We start from the raw sequence: 12353 nt of genomic DNA on the forward strand, positions 1-12353 counted from the left end.
GCTAGTTATTACTTTACCCGACAGAGCCTGATCAATATGTCACCGAATCATTACCTTGCAGTGTTTTTAAATTAATGGCTACTGCTTCTATCTTGGATTTAAGGGAAAATTCTCTATTCATCGGGTTAGAGAAGTGAAGGGAAAACTCAAGATATTAAAGGTCCAAAAATGGAAGAGCAGAAGAGAGAAAAATGGCATAAAGCCATAAGTTTAAATGTAAAATTTTTGCTCTTAAATATATTAGTTATCTATTGATTTTTATATAATGCTCACAGTCTTTGTAGCATCCCTCATTCAATAACCTAGCCTAAGAAAATAATGCTGTAAATATTATCACCAGAGATGTTTATTGCAGCCTTAGCTGTAATGGCCAAGAAGAAAAAAAAAAAAAAAAAAAGAAAGGTATACCAAATGTCCAATAACAAAAGAATGGCCAAATAAATTGGAATTTACAGTAGAATATTAAATTGCCATTAAGAAGCTTATAATACCATGAAAACATGTTTATGCTCAATATTCCGTTTACGAAAGTGGAGGGGAGGGGCTTAAGGTTGGGGAACAATGTAGATGGTAAGCTGGCTTATTTGCTGTCTGAGAGGAGGATGGGAAGGTAGTGGCTGAGCAATTGGTAAAAGACCTTTAGGTTTTTGAATCCAAACTTCTGTTTGGATTCCTTGGGGAAGACAATTAGGTGTGTCTTATTCTATGGTAACATTTCGCAAAAATAATTTTCATTATTAGAAGAGATGGAGAGAGGGCTTATAGCTATGGTAGCCCCAGACATGGGAGAAACAGAACTTGAGATTGTCTAAGGGCAAAGAAAATTCTAGATCTTGCTAATGAAGACTGGTTGGTATTAGTTGTTGAAATGAGGAGCTAGTAAGAGTCAGGATTCTTTAAAATCCAGTTAGACGAAAAAAATTCTTGCTACCGGGGACATTGGGAAAGAATGACTTCATGGAGATAAAGTGGTTTGGATTGAGATTCATATAAATTCATGGAGATTTTTATCATCTTAGCTATGATTTTTCTGAGAATTTACTGTGTGCTTGGCATTGAGCTAAGTTACACACACACAAACACACACAAACACCTTTCTCATGTAATATTTAAAAGAACCACAAGGAGTAGTTGCTAGGACGCTCACTTTACTTTAGAAGAGAAAACTAATAAAGGAGTTCAGTGATTTTTTTTTTTTACATTATTTTATTTTTTTGCCTAGGGCTACCTACCAGCTGAAAAAGAGAGTTACTAGTTAGCCAGTAGTGGAAGGATCGCTGTACCTGAACACATAAGGTGAAATAATCAATTTGACAATCTTGTTCTCTGTACTAAAATTTTTGAGGAAGCAAATTGAACAATAAGTTCATTCAATTTCAGATGGAAACACCAGCAGCCAGAGTGTGAGGTAGATAGACAAGAGTCAAAGGGAGGTGTCTTTTTTTTCTCCTTAACATGTTCTACTTGGATCCAGGCCATTCCTTCAACTGAGGACAGTAGCTGTTGCTGTGAGCAGGTGTTTTCTCCCTAAAAACATATTGAGAATAAGCATATCCCAGAAAGAAGAAATAACCTAGAAAAAGACTTAATATATGAAAAAATGCCAGTACAGAGTTGTATAGATGGTTATGAAGAGTACGAAAGATAGTCAGCAACTGGGGAGGTTCTTGGTACCATGAATTACTGACACAGAATCCAACAGTCTTTTTGAAAACTTTGAGAAAATTTGGAATATTCCTTAAATTTATTGCTACAATATGTTAGAATTATTTTAACATTTTAATAAAATATTTCAGAGGTGTGTTCTACGAGAAACCAACATGGCTTCCCGCTATGAAAAAGAATTCTTGGAGGTAGAAAAAATTGGAGTTGGGGAATTTGGTACAGTCTACAAGTGTATTAAGAGGCTGGATGGATGTATTTATGCAATAAAACGTTCCACAAAACCTTTTGCAGGATTATCAAATGAGTAAGTGCCTTTGAAATGTACTAGAAGAACAAACTTGGATTTGGAAAGTTGTTTCTCATCAAAACATTTTAAATAATAGTACTGATGTCATTAAAAACATACTCATTGCTATCCCTTCCATTGTATGTAGTCTTATATTCATAATCTTTCTGAGTTTTCCAAACCAAAGATAAGTTATTTCCTTAAACTATACCATAATTATTTGGATACAGTTCTGTTACAGTGTTTTTGTTTGTTTGTTTTCTTGCATGGTTCTTGAGGCTATTTCTAGTGGTATTCCTGCTTTTGCTTTAATGAATAGATACATGGAACGATCTGCCTGTTAGTTCATTAAAAATATTGCCAAGCAGGAAGTTACTGTTAACTCACTGGTTATTTCCACTTTGTATTAATAATGAATTCAATAAGGAGTTCAATGTTTCAAAGACTACAAGTGAAGAAAAAGCAACAAAATTTAACTTTCATTCCCAGAGCTAATTGTTCAGAAGTCTTCCTTTTACAAAGAAAACAATTATTTTTAGATTCAGCCAATGCTTTAGTTAACTATAGGAATGTAATAGTTTGCTGAATCTGAAGTTATGGACCTCAGAATTCTTCATTTTTATACCAAAATTCACTGAGTATTATAGTTCACTTTTTTTGTGTGTTGGATTTCCTGTTCCATAATGAATATCTCTCCCCAAGACTGCCCCTATGACCATGTCATATTGGCTAAGTGTAATATTGATTCTAATGACGGTCCAGCCTTCACAGAGAAGATAGAGGATCCATTACAATATCCAGCTATCAAGTCCATAGTGGCCTTATTAAGCCCATCAAAGTTTTTTTTTTTAAATTGTGATACAGTGAAGTTAAAACTCAAAGCATGTCTGCCACTGAGATAGTAACAACCTAATACTCCTCTTTACATATGCTACATTCAATAAAAAATAACATGGATTTTGGTACCAGGATGATCAGTGTTCTTGTCTTAGGTCTACTATCACTGGCTTGACATTGGTCCAGTCACAGCTTTTCTAAAGCCTTCATCCTTACCACTATATCTTACTGAGTAGTTACAAAAATTAAATGAACTAAAATACTAAGTAAGCAGTGAGTACTCGGTAAATGTTCTGCCACTGTTAATAATGTCTCATACATTGTCTTATATTTTTTATCAGTATTTTTATTATGTTCAATTAGCTAACATATAGTACATCATTAGTTTTTTTTTTTAAAGACTTTATTTTTATTTATTTGAAATAGAGAGAGAGTGAGAGATCACAAGTATGCAGAGAGGCAGACATAGAGAAGCAGGCTCCCCGCTGAGCAGAGAGCCCGATGTGGGCCTCCATCCCAGGACCCTGAGATCATGACCTGAGCCGAAGGCAGAGGCTTAACCCACTGAGCCACCCAGGCACCCACATCATTAGTTTTCGATGAGTGTTCAACAATTCATTAGTTGCTTATAACACCCAGTGCTCATCACAACTATGTCCTCCTTAATACCCATCACCTGGTTACCCCATTCCCTCCCACAAGCTTCTGTAACTCTGTTTGTTCCCCAGAGTCCAGAATCTTGTCTTTTAAAAAAACATTTGTATGTATATTATCTTGGCTCATTTTTCTTTTTTTAAAAGATTTTATTTATTTGACAGACAGAGATCACAAGTAGGCAGAGATGCAGGCAGAGAGAGGGGGGGAACCAGGCTCCCTGCTGAGCAGAGAGCCCGATGCGGGACTCGACCCAGGACCCCAAGACCATGACCTGAGCCGAAGGCAGAGGCTTTAACCCACTGAGCCACCCAGGCGCCCCTTGACTCATTTTTCTTGATGCTTGTCTGTCTTCTAGGAATTTGGCTTTGCATGAAGTTTATGCTCATGCAGTCCTTGGGCATCACCCGCATGTGGTACGTTACTACTCTGCATGGGCAGAAGATGACCACATGATCATTCAGAATGAATACTGCAATGGTAAGTGTGCAGACTAGTATCTATGGAGAAGGGGATGAACATCTGCATCCAGGAAAAAAATCTTTGCCTCCTCCTTGTAGTTTATGCTAGGCATAGCTGAGTCATACCTAAAGTTTGTACTATAGTTTTGTTTGGAAGCAGAGCGCTGGGGACACAAGTTATGTTGAAAAGGAATTTCCATTTTATGCCATGTCGCATATCTCTCAGAGCTGATGTGTGGTTGACACATAGAAGCTAGAAACCCCTTCACATTTTACTCAATATATAGAAAAATTTTGCTCTAGTGGTTTGAATGGTAAATCCTCCTCTTATGTTTGCTAGGTATTCTAAAAGATTCTAAAACCACAGTCCCTATCATTTTCAAGGAGGGAGTGGTAAACTCACACAGCCAACTTTTGATTAATGTTCAAGTGGATTCCTGAATTGGGGCATATTTCATGTATCTTGATGCTTCTTACCTTTGAGCTTTGGTTTAGTTTAGTTTTTTTTTTTTTTTTTAAGATTTTATTTATTTATCTGAGAGGCCGTGAGAGAGGGAACACAAACACAGGGAGTGTGAGAGCGAGAAGCAGGCTCTCTGCTGAGCAGGGAGCCTGATGTGGGGCTCCATCCTGTGACCCTGGGATCATGGCCTGAGCCAAAGGCAGACGCTTAATGACTGAGCCACCCAGGCGCCCCAAGCTTCATTGTTCTCACCAGAGTATGAGCGTGGAGTGGGTGCTGGGAATGAAATGCAAGGACTTCAGGCATATTCCTTCAGGACTATACATACACAAGAAACTGGTAGAACTTTTTCTGGGCTACTTAAATTAAAAAAAAAAATAGTCTTTTGGTTTTAACCTATTTTAATTTGTGATTAAGGTGTTGACATCACACTACAGTTACACGTGATTATTCGCAGAGATATTTCTCATCAAAATGTTCCCTGGGAAAATAGGAAAGTGCTACCAAATTAAATAGAAGCTTGCTGGCATTTAGGAGTAGCTACCCATATCCTGGCCATGATTAAGATCAGATAATAGCATCCCTCCCAAACTTCCTCCCCCTAAAAACAACATGTACTCCCACCCTCAGGTTTCTCTGATAGTACAGTTTTGGAGTAATTTTAGTTACCATCAGGTAGCACTGAGCATGTATGTGCGGCTTGACTTTTGAGGAGAACGGTCAGTGAGAAAGCTTCATCATTATATGTACAAGTAAGGTAGATAATATTATGAAATGCTAGAAACATAGAAAATATCACACATATACTGCAAAAATAATGACTTGGTGTTTTCTTAGGGTCTGGTTTCCTTGCAGTATTAACTGTGAACTTTGTTGGATTTTTTTCCTCTAGCAAGTTCAGCTAAATCCCTTTTTCTAATAGTCGCTTTAGGATAAAAAATGGACCCTTCCCTTGTGATAGACAAGTTGATACTTTTCTTAATCCTCTCTTCCTAATTCCTTATCATAACCTGAGATTCCCTATTCTTTTCCCTCCCCACCCCAACATTGGTTTTATTTTCATGACTTTTACTACTACCAAAGATAGTATCGGAGAACAAACTTAGCCAAGAAAGTCAAACAAGCAGAATTAATTTAATCTGATTTGGGGCATTTTAAAGATTTCAAATTTTAAAAAGAATAAGAAGGAGTGATTATTCCTATTACAAATCCTCTTCTAATTCTTTTCAACATCTGAATCCCTTCTACAGGTGTGACATTGTATTAAGTTCTAGGGTGAGATACACCATAGATTGAGCCAAGAAGTCCTTCCAGGAGCTTCCCTCCACTTGCTCTGTTACAATGAATACACAAGAGACGATTTGCTTTAAAGCCAGGTAGTACAACTATGGATAAAAAGCATTCAGAGAAGATGCATACGAGCAAGGGGCAGCACAGTGTGGCAGAATGGGCCTGGGCTCAGCAACACCTAGGCCGACCTGGGTGTGGCACACTAGTTGTATGATATCTGGGATGTCAGTCCCACTGAGTAAAGAGATTGTAATATTTACTTAAGGGAGTAGTTTGAGAAATAGCAGCAATGTATGTCAAAGGCCAGCACAGGGCCAGTACCTGATACATCATAAGAACTCAATACTTGTTGTTAGAGCAGCCCAAGAAAATCTCATAAAGGAAGTAAGACTTGAAAGAGGGTTTGCCAAAAGATTACCAGAGTTTAAGGAAGTAGAGGGAAGACTTCATTAGAGGAACAGCATGCAGACAAAGGGCATGGTTTTGGGAATGTGTCTGACTCCACAAATAGGGGACTGACAGGACCGAGGTGATCCCTATAAGTGGAAATAAGATCAGCACGGTAAAGTGTGGGAAGACTACAGAGGGCTTTTGGATGTTTCTGGGCAGTTGATTTTAGAGCAGATTTACGAGGAATCATTGTCTGTTTGCCATGGTGGTCTGCTAACCTCACCGCATACTTGCCCATTAAAATGTAACTCTGATTTATCAAAATGTAATTCACATACATTGCTTTCAAACGTGAACTGATCATTGAAAATAAAGCGTGCCCTTATATTTGTCTTATTTATAGTTATGGATTATCCATAACTTTGAGACATTGCCCTTCGGCTCTAAATCAAGGAGAGTTAAGTCCAAGTATATGTAAGGTGGCAGAGTAGCCAGTGCCCGATTCCTTCTAATGCTTCCCGCCCCCATCCTCTCCCTCTTTCTCCTCTCTCCCTCCTCCTGCTTGCCACCTTTACCCTTGTGCCCCCAGCCTGTTCTAGCAGTCAGGCTAGCACATTTATAGGTACGGCTCTATTCAGATTATAAATGACATGACTTAGATAACGTACATCATAATTAGTATAGACCAGCAGTTACCTGATTTTCCCAACTGTGCCTCGTGAGCCCTGAACCGATCAAATGTTCCTTCTTCCACTGTCAACCTTGCCAAGATCTCCTATGTGTCACCTTGGGGTCAGCCTCTGAAACCTGAATGTCTTCCAGCAAGCAGATCAATTATGCAGCCGCCAGGATTCCGAACGACTCAGGATGGGATGGTTAACCTCTCCCTAACAGCGGTATTTTCTTGTGATGACTTCTGTCACTGAGGTTTTATAGGGCCTGCGTCCCTAGGATGGTGGTTCTTGGATTTGTTCTAGTGATGTGACATCCAGAAGCCTGCATTCTCTGTGGAACACTATGAATAGTGGTTATGGTTTTTTTTTTCCCCCTACCAAACAAGGAATTACTTTACTTGCAGAAAAAGATGCTTGTGTTGTAGATAGCAACATAAAATCAAGATTTTGAGAATACAACAAAATATCAACAACAAAACAACAAATATCCTGTTCAATTATTGTTCTGCTGTTTACATTTCATTGTTGGAAGGCATTTGCTATTTCAGTATCTGTCAGTCCTCATAAACAGATGGAAAAACATAGATTTGTCTTCAAGTTTCTTTTTTTTTCCTTCCCTGCCAAGTAGGGAAAGCACTTTTATTTTATCTAAAGGAAAGAATTCAGCCAGCAATCTCATAAAGATGGTTTGAGAAGAGCTGTCTAGGAGCTGGCTGTTTCCTCCTAGGGCGTAATGATGGCAATTACGGTACCATCTCCAGGTGGTACGTTGGGGTGTGGAGTTAAGGCTCCAGTGTAGCTGAGATTAGTAGGGATGAAGTTTATAGTTCATTCAGCATTGCTCTATGAACACCTACTTCCTTAATACTCTTTAGCAAAGAACCGTTAAGAATGCTCTCCAATAAGAGGAAGACAATCAGCTTTAGTTGTGGCAAAATAAAGACCTTCTAACACCTTTGCATAAATGCTTTTCAGTAACTTTTACTGTTGTTTATTATTACTTGGCTACCTTTACTATTACCTAATGAAAAGTGCTGCTAGCACTGGTCTCGTTACCTTAATACCTGTAGCTCTTCAGGGAATTGGCGATATATCTTTGCTTATTATCTAAAAGACCATCTTAAAGTGTTCCTACATACCCTCAGGATGTTTCTCTCTTTTCATACCTTTTATGGGGTCCCTGTCCCAGTCTTTCCTTTCCCTCTGTTGTGAGACTAGACATTCAGTTCAGAATACATAGATTATGTGCAAGATCTTGAGAAAGTGAAAAGGAATAGGACGGGGCCCTGTCTTGAAGGAGCACCTAGCCTAGTAGGGAGAGGAGTTCCAGGGGACGTGGGGGGCCTTAAATGCAGGCTTCCTTCTCCTCGCCACGCCTCACAGCTTCATCTGCAAACTTAGATTCTAGGTGACTTTGTTTCAATTCACTCTTCCTTTCTACCTAATATCCTCTTCCACACATACCTTGCAGGAAGATTCCCAGAAAAAAAAAGGCACACCCTTCACTTTGGGCCTCTTTTTTTCTGAAAATGGCTAAAACTCTTCTCCTTTCTGAATTTAATTATTTTTAACATGAGTGGTCAATCTGTATATTGAATTTTACAGAGGATACTTGAAAGAATGGATTTCCTAAAAAATATCATTACCATCTCCGACCCTATTGTTCTGGACACATACTTGAAGGCTGGATCCCTAAATGCCAGGGAGACCCGGACTCTATAATTTGACTGAAGAGGCTGCCAATGAATGCAAATTAATGAAATAAAGAGCTCAGAAGCATTCTAATTCCTTAGGACAGGGGCAGACAGATCAGGTGGTCAGATGAATCCAGGCCTTATTTTTCACTGATAAAGATAAACCAAGAGTCTATCCATAGCTGATGTGCAAATACTATGGCTCATATAGGACTTAGATGTATATTGAAGGTTTATATGTTCCTTGGGTTAGCAGTCATTAAATATTCTTATTTTGTGATATATTTTAATGGAATTAAGTTTAGAATCAATTACATTAAAGTTACTAGTAGCCTGTAATTACTAGCTTGACACTGAATTAATCATCAATGTCAATAGTAGCTATTTGTCCAGGCCCGATTGGCTTCTGGTTAATGATTAGATAACACTTCTAAAATGTTAGTTGGGGCATACTCAAGGCAATAGAACCACATATTGGATACCCGAGGTATGACATTTTATTTTCTTCTTTAAAAGTCCTGTAACTCTTCTCCAATGTGTCTGTGGTATAGACAGTGGCAGATATTATGTTTTACACTGAAACTGAATAATCTAGACTTGTTGGACTGAACTCATTCACAAGAAATTTCTTGACTGTTTACTACACTTTTACCTATTGAGATTCATAGTTTTTCTCCATTCTGTGGGGCTGCTGTCTGTTGTTCCTTCCTAGGTGGGAGCTTGCAGACTGCTATATCTGAAAACACAAAGTCTGGCAATCATTTCCAGGAGCCGAAACTCAAGGACATCCTTCTGCAGATTTCCCTTGGGCTTAAGTACATCCACAACTCTGGCATGGTGCACCTGGACATCAAACCCAGTCAGTACGGCTCCGTTCTGCTCCTCTGGCCAGACTCCCCCATGTCAGAATTGGTGCCTGTGTGTCTACCAAGTGTTGAAGATGCTGTTAGCTGGCGAAATCTCCTTCATTTGTTTCCCTAAAAAATTTAAACAGCTCTGTCCATTAACCCCTCTGGGACTAGGGGACAGAGAGAAAAGACTCTTTCATGGATAACGAAGCCAAAGTATGAAAATGGGTCTCTAACTTACTGCATAGTTAAGTGATCACGTTTTGGCTACCTCCTGAAAGTACTGACAACTAGTGCTGTATACGCTCTTTCTAATTCAGCACTGACTAAAGTGAACAGAAATGGTTCTGGCACTCAATACTGTGAAACTCAAGGAAACATCATTACCATGTTTTTTAGGCTTATTTCTTTGTGTTGAGGCCACTAGCTTCTTCAGAGGAGGAGGGGTGTCTGAGATCAGTTTCCCTTAAAATAGGCATTCTCAATCACTGAGCTGTTCAGAAGTAGTGTGAGAGATTCCATGGAAGAAAAGAAACATTGATAGTGTTGTTATATGTACACAGAAGAGGAGGAGAGGAGGGCGGCTGAAATGACAGACACAGAAAAGAATCTTTGGCATGAAAAAGCTAAGGAATCATGACTTTGTCAATTCAGTATTTTTTGATTGTTGGTTTGTTTTTGTTTCAGGTAACATCTTCATTTGTCATAAGATGCAAAGTGACTCTCCTGTAGTCCCAGAAGAGATTGAAAATGAAGCTGATTGGTTTCTCTCTGCCAATGTGATGTATAAAATTGGTGAGTTTGGGGCACCTGGGTGGCTCAGTTGGTTGAATGACAGCCTTCAACTCAGGTCATGATCCTGGAGTCTCGGGATGGAGTCCCGAATTGGGTTCCTTGCTCAGCAGTGGGTCTAATTCTCCCTTTGACCCTCCCCCTTTTATGCTCACTCTCTCTCATTCTTGCCTCTCAAATAAATAAAATTAAAAAAATAAAATAAAATTGGTGAGTGTGCCTTAAGCTCTGACCTGTATATTATCTTATAAAATTTATAGTGATGACCCCATTTATTCTAGTTTTAAAGACGTGCTTTTAAAAGGCTCTATATTTTTTTCTTTCTTTTTTCAGGTGACTTGGGTCATGTGACATCGATAAGCAAACCAAAAGTGGAGGAGGGAGATAGTCGCTTCCTGGCTAATGAGATTTTACAAGAGGTAAAGATTAGGGAAACAGAGGATATTTTATAACCCTTTGAACTTTTTGACTCTCAAATGAAGGTTCACAGTGCAAGAGATGTTTATAGTTTTTTAAAAAGACTGTATTTATTTAATTAATTAATTTTTTTTTTAGCGCTCTACCACTTCTTTTTTTCTTTTTTTTCATATGGTATTTATTTTAGAGAGAGAGCCCTAGTGCATGAATAGGGGGAAGGACAGAGGGTGGAAGAGAGAATCTCAAGCAGACACTGTGCTGTGTGCAGAGCCCAGTGCAGGGCTTGATCTCATGACCCTGAGATCATGACCTGAGCTGAAATCAAGAGTCAGATAGTTAACTAGCCACCCATGTGCCCCAAAAGTTCATATTTATAATTTAAATTGATATTATCCACTTTCCTATTCAGAATTGAGACCAAAGATAAGAAACTTATGAGACTGACGCGCTGCCTACTGTGCTAAGGAGGCAGGTCAAAGATAAGAAACTTAAAACAAAACAGAAGAAAACAGCATGAGGAAAGCTGGCTCTGTCATGGATTAATCAATGTTTTTGCTGTTTTTTATAAAGGTCCTTTACTGTTTCTAGTATTTCTTAGAATTCCGAAATTCATGGATTCCCTGGCAGAAAAGAATCCTTTATTGGTTCAGCCCATCTTTATCATCCTTCTGGTAGTACCATCAGCTTTGATGAAATGACCTTCATTTATTGCCTACCTTTTAGGATGTCTGTGGAGTCAGGGTAGGAAGGATTTAACTCCGTCTCGGATGATGGTATCTGTGCCCAGCCGGTCTGTGCTTGAAGCCTCTTTGAGCCTGATAGAGTAAAACAGTACTAAGACTCTGCCTTAAAAGCTTCAGGGCACAGCGATGTGAATCAGGAGCATTTGTGCTGTATCCTCCATCTCCTCTAGAAGTAAACGACCAGCCATGGCAGATGCCGCCTTGCCCACTGTCCAAGCTCATACGGACTCAAAACAACCTCTCTTACCAGTTGATCTTTACTGTCCTCTCACTCGGCAAACTAACTGGCCTTCCTCTCTTCTGTCTTGAAGGATTATCAGCACCTTCCCAAAGCAGACATCTTTGCCTTGGGATTAACGATCGCAGTGGCTGCGGGAGCAGTGTCCTTACCCACCAATGGCGCCGCATGGCATCATATTCGTGACGGAAACCTTCCCGACATTCCTCAGAAGCTCTCGGAAGAATTTTACAATCTACTCAAGGTGGTATCTCTTATGAGATGAAGAGAAGATAGAAATGTCTTTTTTTAAAGAAATACAATGGCAAGGAGGTGGGGAAGGGGAAAAGGAGATGCTGGTGGTGCCAATTACAGAAGAAAAAGGAATCATGACCCTGAAGCCCAGAAAAGTTACAGGACAGACTGAAAGCTTCAAGGAAACTTAGAGGACATTATAGAACCTTTTATGTTCCAGTTTAAAATCCTACTACATTTTTTCCTTTTCCCTTCCCAACAGGTGGGCAGTTCAGGGAACCAAGGCTCAGAGCAGTTCCTGGACTTGTATTCTCACCTTTGACACCTGATTAACTCTAAAATCAAACCTGGTTTTTTGCTCGTGTTTCAGGGTTTTAACTATTGTCATTGGTAATGGTGATATTACGAAAGAAATTTAAATTCTGAGTGTATAGAAGAACGTATAAGCTATTTTACAGATGGGTAGCTGGCAATACCACCAATCAGCTATACTATTGGAAAAAGGCATAATGTTAGTTTAGAAATTTGTGTGTTACTTGTATTCTGTGATATTTCAGTATGTGTGGGGACAAGGAAAGAAGGCGATTCTGTTGAAACAGAGGTGCCAGAAAATGACACTGTTGAGAAGCTTAGAATTATATTAAGAATTCAAAAGGAACAAGACTGG

General features: G+C 39.1%; 1 protein-coding gene across 1 annotated transcript in view; it reads left to right on the forward strand.

Annotated features, from left to right (window-relative positions):
- The window catches only part of WEE2 (WEE2 oocyte meiosis inhibiting kinase), a 33031-nt gene that overhangs the window by 15435 nt on the left and 5243 nt on the right, over positions 1-12353 (forward strand). The window contains exons 4-9 of the mRNA XM_044244606.1: positions 1797-1969; positions 3801-3922; positions 9127-9273; positions 9950-10057; positions 10388-10473; positions 11526-11696. Coding sequence (XP_044100541.1) covers positions 1797-1969; positions 3801-3922; positions 9127-9273; positions 9950-10057; positions 10388-10473; positions 11526-11696 — 807 coding nt within the window. The remainder of the gene's footprint in view (positions 1-1796; positions 1970-3800; positions 3923-9126; positions 9274-9949; positions 10058-10387; positions 10474-11525; positions 11697-12353) is intronic.

This window comes from Neovison vison, chromosome 4 (assembly GCF_020171115.1).
Source record: "Neovison vison isolate M4711 chromosome 4, ASM_NN_V1, whole genome shotgun sequence".
Classification (NCBI taxonomy): domain Eukaryota; kingdom Metazoa; phylum Chordata; class Mammalia; order Carnivora; family Mustelidae; genus Neogale; species Neogale vison.